We start from the raw sequence: 19,859 nt of genomic DNA on the forward strand, positions 1-19,859 counted from the left end.
AAAGGCTTTTTTCATTATAAGAAAGTGATCATGTGGCGGTATGAGAAAAGTGGTTAAAATTATGGAAATGTGGGATAGAGTAGATTAAAGCAGCTGTTTGGGGAAATCTCAAACAGGGAGTTGTTATAGGCTGAGATTTTCCCATTTCGGCCACAGGACCAAGAATTCCTGCTCAAAACCAGACCCCTGGCTGGGTTCCTCAAACTTTGATCCTTGCCAGCAGGACTGGAAAATCCCAGCCGCATATACAGGGTCAAAGTAAGAAATTTAGGAGAAAGGGCCGGAACAATTTCTTTACAAAGAGTCATGCAGGAATTTACTTGCAGGCATATGGTTGAGGCAAAAACTATGGCAGGAATTTTCCAGGCACCCCCCTTCCTCCGGCAGGATCCTCCAGTCCTGTTAAAGTCAATGGTAATGGTGAATTGCAAGGCTCATCTGTTCTGCTGCAAGAGTCAATGTCGGTGGGACCAGAAGATTTTGCCAGTGGGGAAGACTGGAAAATCCCATTCTATGTCAAGATTTAACATTAGATTGGACAGGTGAAAAAACAGAATAGGGATGAAATGATAATAGAAAGAAGATGGGGAAACTGAGATCAGTACTATTCTGTGACATGAAGGGCAAATGCTGGCAGACTGGTTGAAATGAATGCTTTGTTTCCATGTTGTAATGTCTGTGTGTTTCTATGTTTGCAATCATAAACCATTGAGGATCACAAGTTTTCAGCCAGTTTTATTTAGAACTGGACAGAACTGAGTTAAAGGATAGAAAGTAATTTCAAACTTTGATTTAATAGAGCTGGAATTTACGGTCAGGGATAAGCCACACGTTCAGTGCTGACCTTGAAGAAAACTACCCACAAAGATCGAGTGGACATTTCTGTTTCCAATTGCAGTTCAAACCTGGTACCAGGTCAAGCGGATCGCCAGGAATCCAGCAGCAGTGGTGTCAGCAAGCTGGCTAAGCAGCCAATCATATTGAAATGATATCACTGATAGCAAACCACAAAGCTAAAAGTACTAATCATCCGTCACTTTCAACTTAAATTCTCCAACAGAGAAATAAATGATTGATTGGATCAAGATTGCCACTAAAATAAAATAAACAATGATTGGCGGGATTTTCAGAGCTCCCTATGGCATATTTCTTGGCAACGGGAATCACAGAATCCCTATAGTGCAGGAAGCCATTCAGCCCATCGAATCTGTACCAACCACAATCCCACCCAGGCCCTATTCCCATAACCCAACATATTCACCCTGCTAATCCTCTTGACACCAGGATTAATTTAGCATGGCCAATCAACCTTATCTTTGGGTGATAGCCTGCTGTTAACCAATAGCGGGATCTTCTGGTCCTACTGCTGTCAATGGGATTTCCCAATTGCATCCAGCCTTCCACTGCCGGGAAATCCATGGCGGCCGCATCGGCAGGATTGGAAGATCCCTCCACCGGCCAATGACTAGAAAATCCAGCTGATAATTTGTTTTCCAATTTTGAAATTGTGATTTTTAAATTTTTGGCAGTAATTATTAATTTAGTAAGGTGTAACCTTTTCAAAGGATTTTACAATGTGACTAATGATGTAAAAGTGGAAGTTTTCATCAATTCCTTGCTTAGAGATTACACTCTGGGGATAGTGTGGGGAAGGTGAACTCAGCAGCACATATTCTGAAGGAGTATTAATCATTGACAGCAACTTCTGGATTCTGTGCATGTATGAACTCCCTGAGGTGTCATCAGCCCAATGGCACAATATTGGCAAATGCTAACAGTTTAGCCGTCATTGCCATTGCAAAATCCAAGCCATCATATATTTTTCAGTTTCTTAGTGAATACCTTGTCACTAGTCTCCAATAATTGACTCTCTAAGCCTGCCTGTTTCTTTCGCAGCTTTTCATTCTCAACATTGAGGACTTTCATTTCATGTTCAAGCGAGGCCATCAGAGTAATCTGTCAAGAGAAATTAATTCTGTATCAGCAACATTGAACATGAGAAGAAATTATTTTATCTTTGAGACGACAGCCTGACTTAGCTTCTGACTGTGAATGCATAGTGGTGTTAGGATCTTTAGATACAACATCTGCTTTACTGAAGATCCATTTTAATCCTTCATTGGTGTTCATTTTATAATAACTATTTTAATAACACTTTACTTAGCTGTTCTTTAATTTTGGATTACATGCAGAAACATTTCAAAAGTAGACAAATAAACTTCATCATAGATTTTTGTTCACCCTCTCAACTTCCTTTATTTAAAATTCTTAAGCATCTCAATTCCAACCCAACAACTGCAACTGTATCATGTTTGGACCCACAGTCTGATAGGATCAATTATTATATGCCTCTCCACTGCTTCTCCTCTTTGGTCCATTATGAAATTATCCTTTATAGTTTACATTCCTACCTGCTGCATTGAAATTTGTACATTTCCTGCAACGGTTGCAATGCCAGGACTGCCCTCTTCATATACACCAATACTCCATCAAAACAATCCCTTACTTCATAATAATATGTGTCTTTACAATACACCTTTAAAGTTAGCATATCAAAGTGAATGTTGATTTGGCTCCCCGATCCCACCAACAAAAAAAACCGCCGTGGGGTCAACTTAGGTGGGATCAGAAGTTCCTGCCAGTGGGAAAGGCCAGAAAATTTCATCTGCAATCTCAAATAAACAGAGTTTTGTTCAGCCATTGTGTTTGGCTTCCAGTAAAAGAATTGCACTTCAAGTGCTGATTTCATGTCTATCCCTGACAGTTTACAACATGATATTCGGACCAACCCCAAGCTTTATATTTACATTTGACCCACTACTAAGAAGACATTTTCAGTACAGGAATATCACTTGCTCATCCCCTACGTGCCACCAAAACTCTCATTAGGGCAGTTGATATCCCTAGATCTTTTGCTCAATTGTTTTCTTGGTAGTCTACCCAGATTTACCTTCTGTAAAATCCAATTCATCCAAAACTCTGGCCTCTTCCCTGCATGGAGTTGCAGTCTCAAAATCCCACCTGACTTCTGTAAAACCTTTCAGCAATATGTCCCAGCACCTACTGCACGTATCCAACTCTTATTTAACATGAGTCTTTTCCTCCTTCTAACCCACCATTAATTGCCACTCCATGTTGAAACCCCTTTCTTTGCTCACTCCTTTGAAAATCCTTTCAAAGTTTGCTTCTTGGATCACACCTTTCTGCAGAGTGTTCACCTAATCCTCAGTAAAGTGAATCATAGAATCCTACAGTGCAGAAAGAGGCCCTTCGGCCCATCGAGTCTGCACCGGACACCCTACCCCCATATCCCACCCACTAAACCCTCTGACTTACGCATCCCTGGACACTAGGGGGCAATTTCTTAGCATGGCCAATCAACCTAACCTGCACATCTTTGGACTGTGGGAGGAAACCAGAGCACCCGGAGGAAACCCACGCAGACACAAGGAGAATGTGCAAACTCCACACAGACAGTGACCTAAGCCAGGAATCGAACCCAGGACCCTGGAACTATGAAGCAACAGTGCTAACCACTGTGCTACCGTGCCAGTGATCTGGGATACCATTACATAACTGATCTAAGCCATTCTTCTTCACTCCTAACCCAACCATAGTGTGATATTGATTTTTTTCATTATTTTTACACCTACCTTTCTGTTGAGCTCTTTCTGAATCTGATCATTTTCCCTCTTCAGACAGGCTTTCTCCTGATCGGCAGCCTTTAGTGCAGCAGATTTGTTATAGTGTTTCTGGTGTTTGAGAGTTAAAATTGCAGATTCCAGATGTTTGATCTGTTAGAAAGAAAAAATGCAATCTTGTCATCTGCAAATTTCAAGGTCAATTTGTTACCAATTTATTATTACACAGAAAGATTTGTTACATGTAAATGATTGCTAGAAACTTGTACTGGCGATGGATAATAGTTTCATGGTTCCATTACTGAGATTAGCTTTCGATTCCAGATTTTTAATGTTAATTAAATTAAAATTCCACCAACTGCCATTGTGAGATTTGAACCCATATCCCCACAGCATAAAACTAAGCTTCAGGATTATTATTCCAGTGACATTTCTTTACAGGGGAGATGGCGGTGTGATGGTGAAGTGAAGTGGAGGGAGGGTTTAAGGAGGGAATCCTAGAACATAGGGCCAAGATTGCTGAAAACCTTGCCACCAATAATGAGACAAAGAGAGTGGGACTGTACAAAAGGCCAGAGTCAGAGAATCAAAGGGCGCAGATATGACAGCCGGGTGAACAGGATTGTAAAGGACAGAAGGCATGAGCTGATGGTGAAATGTGAAGATGATCATGGATGGAGAATTTTAAATTCAAGGCATTAGGAGATGGTGTACATTATACATTGAGTGTTAGCAGGCTGCAAAGCAGAATTGACAAGGTCACATTGTGTGATAGCCAGTTGGGCAAGACATCAAAATGTGACCAGTTTCAATGGAAACAGCTGTGCTTTCAGAAAAGGAAGCAAGTGGTGAAAATTGATAAGGAACAAGCGGATCAAATAGCTGAAGTATGGGGAGATGGATTCTACAGTAACATATACATAAATGTATAAAACTCTTCTGAGGCAAAACTTCATTAATTCTCCTTATCTGTTGCTCTTTTGTTTTCGTGGTGTCTTTCACCCAACGAAGCAGGAGGAAGTGGACTGCAGATGTTTCCAAAACTCTCTTCAGTTTACTGTACTCTCAAAATGAAGTCCATCTTACACAGCTCACCAGGATTTTCCAGGCTCTTTCAGGTTGAAGTTGGAGATGGGGAGAATGGCATAATGACTCAGGATGATGATGGGTGACATGCCTATTGTCCTCCTGTTGCCAAGCTATTTTATCCCAAATAAGCTACTTATATGGTTAATTGCCTTTTCTGGCATTTTACCAGAGGCAGGGGACCCCTTCGCCCTGGCAGTGTTCCAGCAGGCTCCCGTGAGGCTTTCCTGCTTTTCAGGGCACCCTTTGGCAGATAAAGGGCAACAGCTGCTTGGGACATTCTGCAGCCTGTCCCCAACAATCTTCCCCTGATCACCTGTGGGGCTGGTATGACTAGATCCCCAGTCCCACTCAGCTGGTTATGGGGACATATCTTCATTATGCATCCTCTTACTTCAGGCGCAGTTTCAGCAGTGGCCACCACTTCCAGTGGTGCTGAACTGCCAGCCCTCTGATTGGGTCTACAGTTCCTGGGGGCTGGGCCACCATTCTTAATTGGATTGCAGGTGTGGATCCTGGCATTTGATTGGCTCTCAACCATAAAAGGGTCCTGCCCACCTGCTGAAGCAAGGTTGAGTGTCTTGCTTAATTCGGATGACAGAATCCCTAGAATCCAGGCCTGGGAATTCAATCAGAATTCAGAAAACTGTCAGTTTCCTACATACCTTCTCCCTGGAATGCTGTAACTCTCCTTTTGTGTGCTGTCCCTCTTTCTGCAGCCTCTCATTTTCCTGCCGTAGAAATTTCTGTTCCTCCTCCACCAGACGGGTCAGGTCATCCTGGTAAAACATTTTCTGCTGTTGGTGGTGAAAATCTGCAGAATGCAAGGTCTGCTCCAGCACCTGATTCTGAAAGGAAACATGTACTTAGGTAAATCAACAGAAGTGTTTTCTTTCTGTGTGTTTGTCTTCAGAGGCAGGAACAAGCCACTTGTTATTCTTTCCTGCTCCTCTTTTTCATTCATCACCATGACAACCAGATCCAGAAATGCACACAGGACTAGCTCGAAGTGCCTCAATGTTGGATTATCTGTTGGCTATCTACAAAAGAGAAATGGAGAAGAGGCTGGGTTCATGAAGTAACTTTAGTTGGAAGTGAACTCCATTGGAAGAGAACAGCACTAGGCTAATTGTGATGTTACCACTGGCAATTTTTTTTTTCATATGTAGGATATACGTATCGCTAACTGGCCAGATTTATTGCCCATTCCTTGTTGCAGTTTAGAGTCAACCACATTGCTATGGTTTTGGAGTCACATGTAGGCCAGACTGTGTAAGGAGAGCAGATTTCCTTCCTTAAAGGACATGAGTGAACCAGCTGGGTTTTTTTGACAATTGACAATGACTTCATGGTCATCAATAGATTCTTAATTCCAGATTTTTTTATTGAATTCAAATTCCACCATCTGCCATGGTGGGATTCAAACATGGGTTCCCAGAACATAAGCTGATCAATAGTCTAGCTATGATACCATTAGGCCATTGCCTCCCCATTCATTATATAAGTTCAGTGACAAAGAGGCTACATTTAGCTGAATATTAAAAGGCAATTGGTATCATGCTCTATTGCAGCAAGTATCAGCATTTGTAAGGAGAAGTAGGGAAGTTAGGGAATAACTGAACAAAGCTCTCAATGCAATTTACAGTAAGCCATCTTTTCAAAAATGTCCAATACAATAAAGCTAACTTCATCTATATGCATGGGAGCACACAAAGTTACATACAGATTTAAAAATGTTATTGGCTGAAAGAATTCAGGCAACACTTACCTTATCTTTGGTGGTCTGTAGCTGTTTGTGCAACGACATCACTTCCTGTTTCAATGCCTCATTTTCCTGCTGAGCTACACGGAAGTCTGATTTCAATTTTGCCATCTGGAGATTGCCACTTTGTAAACTTTCCTCCAGACTCTGTATCTAAAAAAGTCAAATATCTCCTGTGAATTTTATTAAATTCAGCAAACGATTATAACCTCCCAACAGTCAGTCCACTGAAAATACAAGGCAAGCGTCTGATGTTCGATGGTACATTTGCTCCAGACTTGGGGTTTTCGCCTTGTTCTTATAAGTACTCAACAAAGTTAATTCCTTTAAGCACAATTTCCTTGGAGTGATCCAGTAACTCAATGCCACTAATGAGCTTAAAGCTGTGCCCGAAACCTTCACCACTGGGCAATTACTAAGTGAAAACAAGATTTTTTCTGATGGGTTTGGAGCGAAGGATGAGTCAACACATCTCTCTCTCAGGCATTTAGGATTGTGTTGATCAATGGCAAGTAACCTTTGTGCCACACAAATGCCAGACAATGACCAACACGAACACAAGAGACTCTAACCAGCTCCCTTGACATTCAATGGCATTATCTCCCACGTCATCTACACGCTGGGTCGGTCACCATTGACCAGAATCTAAACTATACCAGCCAGCTACAAAAGCAGTTTAGAAACTAGGTATTCTGCACCTAAGGCCTTTCCACCAGCGATAATGTACAGGTCAGGACTATAATAGAATATTATTTATCTATCTGAATGAATTTGCTCCAACATTTCTCAAGAAATTCAACACTGTCTAGCACATGATTGGTGCCTAATTATTCTGCCAGTGCACAGTGGCTGCAGGGTGTGCCATCTACAAGATGGCACTCACCAAGGTGCAGTTTTCAGGACCATCCAAACCTGCCGCCTAGGAGAACAAAAGTTACAGGCACATGGGAACATCGCCACCTGTAAACTTCCCCGCCAAGTCACACACTATCCTGACTTCACTGTTGTTGACTCAAAACCCTGAGGTTTCTTACCTAACAGCAATGTAGGACAATGATTCCCCTAAGCTGTGCAGCCTAAATGTACTGTGCAGAGAACAGGCCATGCTCAGTCTATGTTCACTTGTTATGTAAACATTCATGGCCACGTAGCAATTTTAAAGCAGTGCAAGAAACTGACCATGCACAGTAAGGAGGAATGAAATGAAACATTGCTGTGAGTGTAGTTTCACCACATGGACTGCAACTGTTCAAGAAGGCCACTACCATTTTCTCAAGAGCAATTAGGAATGGGCAATAAACACTGACATTGCCAATGATGCCCATATCCTATGTACAAATAAAAATACCCAGTAGCTCTGAAAGATGCCAGGAAAGTGGGCCCCTTGTCTTACATTGGTTGCAGAGCAACTTGAAGATATGGTGCAATAGAACTAAAATCACTTTTTTCTTGTATCTCCTTATAATTCATCTGCAATACCTTTTCTTGCGATGTGTTCAGCTCACTAGATAACTTTTGGACTTCATGAAGTGATGTCTGCAATTCTTGCCTTAAATTTTCCGTCTGCATCGCCATAATGTTCATTTTGGCAATCTGAATGCAAGTATTTATAAATATAGTTACAAATACATTCTAAAGCAACTGTTCCTGTGGTGAGTGGTTACTAACTGGTGCTCTGAATCTGATCTAAAATGTTCCACTTCAAATTTTCATACCTTGCCAATGCACCGATTCACTTCATCACTCAATGTTTCTTTCTCCCTTATCAAGTTCTCATGTGTGCGTTTTAGAGCGGTGAATTCATCCTCCAGTTTGTTATATTTGGACAACTGTAAATGCAGAAGATGGAATTGAACTTTTCTCACAAAATCCACCCATTCCAAAGTGTAATTCCATTCATGATTCTTAATCAGATGAACATTAATAACTTTGAATGTGTGCTGTATGTGGATGGTAGCACAGTGGTTATGTTACTGGACCCAGATGTCTGGACTAATAGCAAAGAGGCATGACAGCTCCACCATGGCAGTTGGAGAATCTAAATTCTATTGATTAAATAAATCTGGAACTAAAAAGTTAGTATTAATAATTGTGACCGGGAAATGACTGGATTGTTGTAAAACGTATTTAATTCACCAATGTGCTCGAAGGAAAGAAATCTGCTCTCCTTACCCGGTCTAGCCCAAGGTGACTCCAGACACATAGCAACCTAGTTGACTCTTAACTACCTTATGAAATGGTCTCGCAAACAACTCTGACCAATTAGGGAGTGGCAATAAATGCAGACCTTAATAGTATTGCCTACATCCCATGAATGCGTAACAAAACTCAGTGTTTATGAATCCCATGCCTCAATATTTTAAATAGGTTACAGATAATTAAAAGTATCTCACTTATTTCTGCTGATAATTAAACACTTGCTTTAGTCACAGTAAGCAGACCGAGTTCTTTCCTCAATTGCCGAAAGGAAAGAGATGTTGCTGAAGTTTTTTGTCTTGCACTGCCGTGGAGAACACATCAGGGAATTTGGGAAAATAGAATATTAGACTATATTCTACCAGCTTGCACTTACAAAACCCAAAGTTCCTCAATTGGGCAGCATTTGTTAAACAATCCTGAGTGAGCTAATAGCTGCACTAACAACTAAGTTAAGGTGAGCTTGTAATGTGACTCATTTCTACTCACCAGAAGTGACCACCATTCAGACAAGGACTGATTCTCCCCTAACAAAAGGAACATGTTCAAGCCTTGCATCTTTTTTGACTTATCCAGGAGCCTGCGGTACCTATAGTTTCCCACTGCATTTTCCATACCAATGCCTCAGCCATTAGTGTCAACTTGTCAACCAATCAACCACCCTCTTCTTTTGTAGTTTAAGTTCTGGTGAACATTTAAAATTTGTCATTCTTGCGTTTGTCCTGATAGGTGCAAGATGAAAAGCTTCAGCAACAAGTATTTCTTCAGCAAAATTCCAACTAATTAAGCAACTTCAAACCATTAGAACATTGATCAGCCAGTGAGGATAATGGCATTAGAATTGCTTAGGAATTAGCCAGCGTTAGACTGGAAAAGAGCATGATTTAGAACAAAAAAAAGGCAAAATCATTGATGGAAAATTTGGTAGTGAAAATTTTAATATGAAATAGACAGGGTACAATATAAAAATATTTCCATCAGAACTTAAGGCCAGGATTTTCCGATCCTATCCCTGGCAGTAATTGTCGTGGGTAGGAGAGCACATTTGCCAGACCAACCAAAGATTTGTTGACTTCAGGCAGAAATTTGCAAGGTAGGTGGGACTGGAAAATCCCAAAGGGACAGTTCTATCCACGAAAATATCTGTAAAGAAGTCACACTAAAATTAAGACCACTAATAGAGAATAAAGCTAGAAGAGAAGCAAAAAGTAGTAAAATAAAGGCTAAGAATATAAAATAGGATGGCTTAAGCTTTTATAAGCACATTAAAAGCAAACAGATAGTAAAAGGAAGTGGCGAGGCCACTAAGAAGGTAATCTCCTCATAGAGAACAAAAGAATAGGAGAGTTAGCCAAGTAGCTTGTATCTATTTACAAAGAAGGATAAAAGAAGGTCTGCAAGGTTCAAGACAAAAATGCGGAGGAACAGCTAATATGTTAAGAAAGCTGTATTTAAGGGATCAACAGGAATGAAAATTGATAAAATTGAAAATTGGTACTATTAGCCTTCTTTGGTATTAACAAATACCAAAGGAGGCTAATGAGGAAATAAGAGGTGTCAATCATAATTTTCTAAACACTTACAGGAACAGGAATTCATCAAAAGATTGGAGTTTGGCAGAAAAAAGTTAAACTTAGCAAATAACTCAACGTAAAAACATGAAAATCACAAATCTTTGCAAAGTATTGGTTATCAGAGATTTTTTAAAAATTCATTTTTGCAGGGTGTGGCTGGGCTAGCATTTATTGCCCATTCCTAACTGCCCTCCATTTCAGACAGCATTTGAGAGTCAATCACATTGCTGTGGCTCTGAAATAGGCCAGACCAGGTAAGGATGGCAGATTTCCTTCCCTCAAGGACATTAGTGAGCCAGATGGGTTTTTACCAAATTGACAATGGTTTAATGGTCATCATTCAACTTTTAATTTTGTATTCAAATTTCACTATCTGGCATAGTGGGATTCAAACCTGGGTCCCCAGAGCATTAACCTGGGTCTTTGGATTGCTATTCCAGAGATTATTCCACAGAGTTGTAAAAGGCGCATACAAAGAAAATGGTATATCTGCATTTCAAATATTTTTGACAACTGGCACATGAAACTTACTGCAAAGATTAAAATGAACGGTATTAAAGAGGGTACAGGTGAAGGAAAGAGAAGACATTAGGGACCGGATTTTCCCTACATGGGTGGAAAATAGACTGTTTTGGGTCTCTGGCCCACCTTAGAGTAAGGTCACTGCACGGGATTTTCCTGTTTGATTGACATTGAGGAGGGTTCCCTGTCCAACTCAGGGTGGTGGGCAGACTCTCAAAGCTGGAAGGCCAACCGGAGACCTTGCAGCTTGAGAAGCAGCAGGCTGAGATGGTAGATAAATAATAGAGGGCACTTCAACATGGTAATGTCCTGTCAGTAAGATGTTAATGAAAAAATAGTTCTTGAAGCCAAGCTAACTCTGAACGGTGGGGTCCCTCTACAGGATAGCGTGCGGCCTCTTGGTCTGCCTAGAGTGCTGGTCCCTGGTCTGTTGTTAGCTGCCTGCCTTTAGGCATCTAAAACTAACTCCTACCGATGCAGGAAACTGGAGGCCGATTGGAAAATTCCAGTCAGCTTCCTTTAATTGGAGCTACCAAAGTTCCTAACATGGATATTCAGTTACCCATTGGGGTGGGTAGCCATACATGCCCCAATGCTGTCTTCACTATAATGGTTATTGCCAAGTTCAACATCAGAAAATTGACCCGTGTTGGTATTTTCAGGCCCCATCTGCCTCCACTCCCAGACCAAAATGGTTGGAAAATCCACCCCTTGGACATAGATATTTCTTCAGTTGCCCAGATTTAGCGAGTGCTATAACCCAGAGTCTATGCTAAAGGATTTCTCTTGCTCTCCATGAATATAAGAGGTTTCAACATGGGCATCAGTAAGTTGGTTGAGTTGGCAAACTATATTCAAGTATTTTGGGACAAACAAAATGGAAATACAAGTGGTAAATTTCTCAACAGAGGGGCAAGAGATTTTGTGGACGCAGATGGAGATTTTAATTGATCATCGTGATACCAGGGAAGAGAGAATACAATTATGATGCCGGATTCACAAAAATAGGCCTACATTCACAGCAGCAAAGTTGAAGTGGAATTTGATAAAAATGTGCAGAATATTGAAAGGTTCAAGAGAATAATTTATTCCCCTGTTAACAAGGGGACATAATCACAAAAAGCAGTTTAGATTTTTTCCTTGCAAAAATGGTTATTAGATTACAACTCACAAGTAGCTACTGGAGCTGAGTTCATAAGAACATTTAAGTAGGAATCAGCTAAACACTTACAGAAAATAATAATGGCTACAATGACCAAACAGTGAACTAGAAGTAGATGGCTGACTAATGGTGGGGGTGGATATTCCAGTCCTGCCTTCGCAGTCCACCCACTACAAGTTCCCTGGCAGCAAGGGATGCAAGCAATGGGAAACCCCATTAACAGTGGTAGGACTGCCTCCATCATGGCAAAACATGCCACGGAGAGCACGGAAAATCCTGCCAGATAGCTCTGATTGGGGAGTGATATGATGCTCTGAAGGCCCTACTTCATGTTGAAATTTATATGGTTCCACAAAGCTGAGTAAATTTAATAATTCTAACAAATAGAAGACTGGAGCAGCCCAGTAGTTAGCACTGCTGCCCCACAGCGCCAAGGACCCGGGTTCGATCCCAGGCTTGAGTCACTGTCTGCACATTCTCCCCGTGTCTGCATGGATTTCCTCCAGGTGCTTCAGTTTCTTCCCACAGTCCAAAGATGTGCAGGTTAGGTGGATTGGCCATGCTAAATTGATGCTCGTGTCAGGGGGATTAGCAGGGTAAATATATGGGGTTATGGGGATAGGGCCTGGGGGGCAGATTGATGTCGGTGATGACACAATGGGCCGAATGGCCTCCTTCTGCACTGTAGGATTCTATGATTCTAAACTCCAAAATTATCACTGAACAATTTAACCTTACATGGCTGTTTTCAATTTCTTGCATGATATGAATTTTTTCTTGTTCTCGTTCTTTCTGAAAATTCCCAGCCCTTTTCTCCTTTTGATGAATTATTTCAGCCAGCCGTTGCTTCAATTCCAATACATCAGCTTGATTCTTTGAGTTCCTGTGGCAAAGATCTTCATTCTCTGCATCTAGCTGTTGGTTCTGGGATCTCAGTTCTGCCATCTGATTCATAGCACCATTTGGAACAAAAAGGTTTTCAGAATGATAGGTAGCAACCAACAATCACGCAAATAATTACTTCATACGCAAATCTTCGATAAAGAAAGGAGCAACTGCATTTCTGCTGCACATCAAATAAAGGCTTAATAATTCGGAATTAAGTTTAACCATTTGTGATTTAAAAGGTTTTAAAATGATCAAGAAGAATGTCACAACCTTCAGAACAACTCCAAATTGCAGATAAACATAATCCAGTATGGATTTGTGACAACAGATTAATAGGTTAGTATCTCCTTATACATGCACTTTAATTCGACGATTATAAGCATCATGGCCTAGATTTTTTTCTTTGCTAATTGATGGTTAAACATGGCATGCGGTTTCCTCTTGACTAAAATGGTGCCTTATTCAGCTAAAATCTGTATCTTTTGATTACCTCATGGACAGAAAAACACTCGAATATTTATTAAAATATTTTTATTACATGGCCAATTTATACCTAGTTGGTGGTTTCACCTGCACCACAACAGTGACTTAAATGTTAAAAAGACTTAATTAACTTAAAGCATGATACCTTGAGCTGATGGAGGAAAAGTTCTTTCTTTAGTTGGGAGCAAGGTCCACCATTTGACTTATCTATGTCTTCCGGATGACAAGTTAGTTGAAACAAGTCACAAACAGTGACACATTGACAAAGCCAGTAAGAACAGGAGAAGGTAAGCCATTCAACTTCTCGAGTCTGGCCTACCATTCAGTTGGGTAATGGCCAACCAGCGTCTTAATTTCATCTATTTGTTTTGGTTTCATAACCCTTAAATTTTCAACCAACCTAACCGCAACAGGTTTTTGGGGGAAGAGTTCCAGATTTTCACCACCCTTTTGTGTGTAGAAGTGCCTTCTCAGATCACCCCGATTTTAAGGCTGTACTTTTGTGTTCTGAACTCTCAGTTTTGATTTACTTGATCAAATCCTTTAATCATCCTAAACTTCCCAATTAGATCACCCCTTAAAATGATACATTCAAGGAAGCAGAAGCGTTGTTGTTGCCACCCTTCCCAGAATGGCCAGGAGGCTATCAGATTCGCCATCAAGCTCCTGGTGGCTTTTGTAAGTAATCTGAGGGATTTTAAATGGCAGAGTGTTCACTTTTATCCCTCCTCACTCCTGTCGCTGGGGAAAAAACAAATAATTGCTGACATAAACATAAATCTGAGTTGATGAGCCTGGGCATTTTCCATGCACCTCCACAATATGTTTATGCACGGGGTGGGGGTGGGGGGCACCCTCCAGGGGCCAGCGTTGGGATTTTCTGGTCTCACTGCTGTCAATGGGATTTCCCATTGAATCCATCCCCCACTGCGGAGAAACCCGTGACAGGAATGGGGAGGGGTCGGGGTCACCATAGCTGGGAACTTGGTGGGAAAAGCCAGAAATCACCCCCAACTGGATTGTTTCCCTACATTCCCTTGGGAAACACACCCATTTCTAAAATGATGTAGTTCACCTCATTCCATTGGTAGAAAATGTCACATTGGGGTTGCACAGCTGGCAGAGTCTGTGGGACGGGTTGTTTTGAGGTGGTGATATCCGAAGGAGCAGTACTTTAAGTGTGTCACAGATAAATAAAACCCAGGAAATCTTCCATTTTAATTTGGTGAGCTCAGGAGAAATAGGAATGCTCTTTCTGGGAAAATTTCCTGGGCCTTTTTAAAAAAAAACTTTTAGAATTCCCCAAATGGATTATTAGACAACTGAACCCCTAATAATAACTACATGAATTGGCCATGGTGCAATCCCTGCCTTCTTGCTTATGAATTTCACAAGCAGCACTCCACGACTGCTGTGGTAGCTGGATTTATAAAAGTAATACAAAATATTCAATGGAGAACCTGGCACAAATTTATATCTTTGTGAGAAGTGAAAACATACCTGCTTGTTCAGAACTTCTATAATTCTCTGAGCAGTCATTTTGTCACCCTTCAAAATCTCCACTTGTTGCCTGCAAAGATTCAGAGCTCTGCATGTTAATGTTCTACCTTAAATCATAGACTCACTAACTCACTTGACAGGCAATTAGCACAGAGATACAGTTGAATGCTGCTATCCACCCACTGGCTGAAAAGTTGGGAGCTATCCTGAATCTGCCTATCCTGGAAGCCATGACTGAATTTTATATGGTCCATGAAGTCATGGTTTCCATCCCCTGTAAAAATAGGATGTTCTGCTTCTAAGAGCTGCTGGCCAATCATAGTATTGATTCCTAACACTTCATTCCTGCTATAACATTACACCTTGTCTTATATTGTTACATGTTGTTGGTATTTGTTAAGTGCTGCCTTAGGTTGGATACACCTGTAAGCCTAAAATCAAGTGCAAGATTTATGCACATAATATTGTGCATTTGAATGTGCTGAATGTAACAAGTGTCAACAATGGGGAGATTTTGAGCCTAATCTCTCCATCTGCAGGAATGGCAGTACACTCTCAAAATCCAGAAAGCGTGATTCACATCGGTGAGTTTCTGAACTCCAATCTTCCAGGCCTCTTGCCGGTGCAGTGATGTGAAACACACTGTGGGACCCCAGGAAGCTCATTTTAATATATTAGCATGTCATTAGCAAGCACTCTCTCCTGGACATCCATGGGCAGATATTCAGTGATGTGTGATATCATGCTGGCGCCATTTACAAATAGTTCACCTAGAACATGAAGCTGTTGTGGGGGCCTCCCCAGGGGCGTAAAGATGAGTATAGCCCGCAGGGCAGTGTCCTGGCAATGCCCCCTGGCACACATTGGCATTGCCAGATTAGCACCATGCCATCTTGGCAGTACCAACGCTTGTCAAGGGATAGGTCCCAGTGGGAGCCTCACAGGGAGGGAGATACATTCAGCTATAGTTGTGGGCTGGGAGTGGAGCAGGGGACGCCAGCGATGGCCATTTGGGGATGGGAACGGTGGATGTTGGCTCTGGTGGTGGAGGGGGGTGGGTAGAGGCTGATGTTCAGGCAGAAGAGGGGTGAAGGGGGGGAGAGGGGAGGGGTTGAAGAAACACACCAGTTTTCTTGCTGGAAACAACACTGCCATTGTTTTGGTAAGGTTCCCCCAATTTCCTTCTCAAACAAATAACAGCAAGAAAATGCGACAATTAGAATTAGCGAAAAATGCAAACATCAAGTTTTAAAAACAAATTCTTAAGCAGTCAGATAAGTGCTAGTTAATAACTTTGTTTTCAAATGATTCTAATTACACTAAAACAACCAACCTGAAAGGTTAAAACATCAGAAACATGGTAATTTAGACATAATTGAATGTATTGAGCATTGTGGTCATGATTTTAACAAACTTAAAGAGATGTCCAGGAACTTTTCCAGCAACTTACTTTAATTCCTGTTGCAGGTCATTCAATTCTATGATTTTCTTGTGATTAACTTCTTCTTTCTCCCTCAGTGTGGCCTTTGGATCTTTAAAGAGGTCATTCGCATCAACAAGTTCTTCAGATTCACCACTGCAGAATAAAAAGAAAAAGCTGCAAAACTTTGAGCTCAAGTCAGCCGGATGAAGAAAAAGAACAAATAAAGGTAGAAAGGAAAGGACTGAAAAAAAAAGTGATTCTTAACCTTTGTAAATCACTGATTCAGCCCAAGCTGGAATATTGTGTCCAATCCAATTCTGGGCAACAGAGGAAGGGGTTTAAGGCCTTGTGGAAATGTGGAGGGCTGGGGGTGGGTGCAGAGCAGCTTTACCAGAATGATATCAGGGATGGTGGATTTCGGTGTTGTGGAAAGACAAAAGGAGTTGGTTAGTTGTCCTTAGCACAGAGAAATTTAAGGAAATTTAAAGAAATTTAAAATTATGAAGAATTTTGATAGATTAAACGAGGAGAATCTATTTCTAGTGGCTGGAGGATTTGTAACCAGAGGGCACAGAATTAAAACTATTGACTAAAGACCCAGAGGGGAGATGAGGAGAAATTTCTTTTACACTACAAGTTGTTATGATCTGAAGTAAGTTTAAAATTAACTTATGAAAGGGAATTTGATACATATTCATAAAGGAAAAAAATTGCAAGGCTAAAGGAAAGAAGACAGGAATGGAATGAATTGGAAAGCTCTTTCAAAGGACTGGCATAGGCACGATTGCTTAAATGGTCTCCTGCGCAGTATGGTTCTGTGAAAGAGGATTGTTTGTGAGCGGCATGGTGGAACAGTGGTTAACACTGTTGTCTCAGTGGGACCCAGGTGACTGTCTGTGTGCATTTTGCACATTTTCCCCGTGTCTGTGTGCGTTTCCTCTGGGTGCTCCAGTTTTCTCCCATACTTCAAAGTTATGCAGATTAGGTTGATTGGCCATGCTAAACTGCCCCTTAGTGTAAGGGGGATTAGCAGGGTAAATACGTGGAGTTAAGGAGATACATAGGGCCTGGGTGGGATTGTTGTCGGTGTTGGCTTGAAGGGCTGAATGGCCTTTTTCTGCACTGTAGTGATTCTGCGATTCTATTCTATGATTTTATATCCACCTGCAAGGAAAGAGCCATTGCTTTAACACTGCACCCAAAGGACAACTCCTCCAGCAGTGTAGCACTGTCTCACCATTGTATTGCATTGATGTGTCAGCTTAGACTAATGGCTTAAATCTTTGACTGGGGCTTGAATCTGAAATGGAGGGCAGACTGCTGTTACTGAGCTATTGCTAATAGGTATGGGCTCTAAACCTCCTGTCTTGCTAACTAAGAACTAATCACAATCACCTCTGTAAGGTTAGGTTGCACTGCTAGCAGTTTATATAGAGTGGTTTGAAAGAATAACTAGCCAATGTCCTGCATCACCACTTTTAGAAAGGCCTGTTGATTTAAGTGCAGCTTAACTGAAGTGACCCCATCAAGGACCCCAGAGATGGAAGTCTTGCCTGCTAACAGCTGCCTGCTGATCAAGACTGGCCGTTCTCTTGGGAATGGTAGCACCATTGGGGAAACAGTGGCTGCTGCTAATACAACATCTAGCTGCAGCTTGGCATCACTGCTGGAGCCCAGGTCATGAGTGAGTGATGACGAGGTTGGGGGGGGGGAGGTATTTTCTGGTGACAGTTGGCAGCAAGGGAATGGTTCTCAGCAGGGATGCCACCCTTTTCCCAATAGGGGGACCCCCCTCTTCCCAATATGGGGGTCCCTAAAAGTGCCTTTAATCAAGGATCCCCACTCTGGTAGCCTGCTGCTGACCCTGCATGGGCTTGCTTGATGTGCTCTTTGTTGTGTTCCCCACATGGCAAGGCCCTTGCTCACCTATTATTTCCACGGATCAGTGTGGATGCATATGTACCAACACAAACACATGAAAAAATAGAACAGTTGACGTTAAAGCATTGGCATTTTTAAAATGTTTTGTCATTTAGCTATGCAACTATAATGTGATCATGGCTTTATCTTTAATCTGGGATAAGGTGTAAACATGCAAATGAGCAAAAGGGTAAGAAGGACATTGTGCAAGACAGTCTTACATGCATATCACCTTATGGTGCAACAAACTAACACATCAACATTCACCATTCTGTCATGCTTTATGATTAACAGGCAAGGTGATGCATTTTATATACCACAGTATACCAAATTCCAAAATTTTTTGAAACAGGAAAACTATTTTCCATTCTGAAATATGCTTTGAATGAACATTTGATGTAGTCCATCATTTTGTTTCTGTATTTGCAGTTTTTAGTCAATATCTGCTATCTTGGTTCTGATAGTTTAGATTCACCCATTAACAATACGCCCGCTTCCTGTTGCTGCTGAATTTAATTCAGAATAGTAAGCTTGCAATAATATATTTGGACATCCAACATTTGGGCAGTTATAGATGCAATAGATTACAAAAAGAATATTTGCTCTAATGGTCGCAAAAACCCAGCCTGCAGGTGCAGCAGGTGGTCAGGAAGGCGAATGGGATGCTGACCTTCATAGTGAGGGGGATTGAATATAAAAGTAGGGAGGTCTTGCTGCGGCTGTATAGGGCATTGGTGAGGCCGCAGCTGGAGTACTGTGTGCAGTTTTGGGCACCGTACTTACGCAAGGACATTTTGGCCTTGGAGGGAGTGCAGAGGAGGTTTACTAGGCTGATGCCGGAGTTGAGGGGGTTGAGCTATGAGGAGAGGCTGAATAAACTAGGTTGTACCCATTAGAGTTTAGAAGAATGAGGGGAGATCTCATTGAGATGTATAAGATGATGAATGGGATGGATAGGATAGAGGTGGAGAGACTCTTCCCGCTCAGAAAGGACAGTAGGACTAGGGGGCACAGCCTCAAGATAAAGGGGGGGCGGTTTAGAATGGAGTTGAGGAAGAACTTCTTCATTCAAAGGGGGGTGAATCTCTGGAATTCTCTGCCCGTTGAAGTGGTGGAGGCTACCTCGCTAAATATTTTTAAGACGTGGGTTGATGGGTTTTTGATAAGAGAGGGGATTAAGGGTTATGGGGAGAGGGCGGGAATGTGGAACTGAGCCACGACAGATCAGCCATGATCTTACTGAATGGCGGGGCAGGCTCAAGGGGCCAGATGGCCTACTCCTGCTCCTATTTCTTATGTTCTTATGTTATGATGCTTACAAACTCATCAACAAATGCAACAGGGTGGTGACAGTAAACACAGTGTTGAATGCTCACAAATTTGAATAAAGCTAGCAACAAAGTTCCATTACAAACAAACTTCATTAAAGGAAATACATAGTTGATGATTGCAAAGCAAAATGCATTATTTCTTAATTCCAATTTTTCAAGCAATTCTCTTTTTTTATAAACTCAATTTGATTGAAGTGCAGAAGTTTTAGCAGCTATAATGGGATGGTATGGTGACACAATAATTAGCACTGTTGCCTCACAGTACCAGGGACCTGGGTTTGATTTATGGCTTGGATCACTGTCTGTGTGAGTTTGCACAGTAAAATGTCTGACAACACCAGGTTTCAGTCCAACCGATTTATTTGATAGTA

General features: G+C 41.5%; 1 protein-coding gene across 3 annotated transcripts in view; it reads right to left on the reverse strand.

The window, feature by feature from the left end:
• nin (ninein (GSK3B interacting protein)) overlaps positions 1–19,859 on the reverse strand; it is a 144,832-nt gene that overhangs the window by 8,704 nt on the left and 116,269 nt on the right. For 2 of the 3 annotated variants that reach the window (XM_080202661.1, XM_080202663.1), the window contains exons 18-26: positions 16,265–16,390; positions 14,815–14,884; positions 12,682–12,888; positions 8,205–8,318; positions 7,969–8,082; positions 6,496–6,642; positions 5,393–5,575; positions 3,654–3,794; positions 1,843–1,956 (exon numbers count right to left, since the gene is read on the reverse strand). In XM_080202661.1, the coding sequence (XP_080058787.1) occupies positions 1,843–1,956; positions 3,654–3,794; positions 5,393–5,575; positions 6,496–6,642; positions 7,969–8,082; positions 8,205–8,318; positions 12,682–12,888; positions 14,815–14,884; positions 16,265–16,390 (1,216 nt within the window). The remainder of the gene's footprint in view (positions 1–1,842; positions 1,957–3,653; positions 3,795–5,392; positions 5,576–6,495; positions 6,643–7,968; positions 8,083–8,204; positions 8,319–12,681; positions 12,889–14,814; positions 14,885–16,264; positions 16,391–19,859) is intronic. The other variant, XM_080202662.1, reaches the window with a different exon arrangement.

This window comes from Carcharhinus amblyrhynchos, chromosome 14 (genome assembly GCF_965287045.1).
Source record: "Carcharhinus amblyrhynchos chromosome 14, sCarAmb.v2.hapA, whole genome shotgun sequence".
Lineage (NCBI taxonomy): Eukaryota > Metazoa > Chordata > Chondrichthyes > Carcharhiniformes > Carcharhinidae > Carcharhinus > Carcharhinus amblyrhynchos.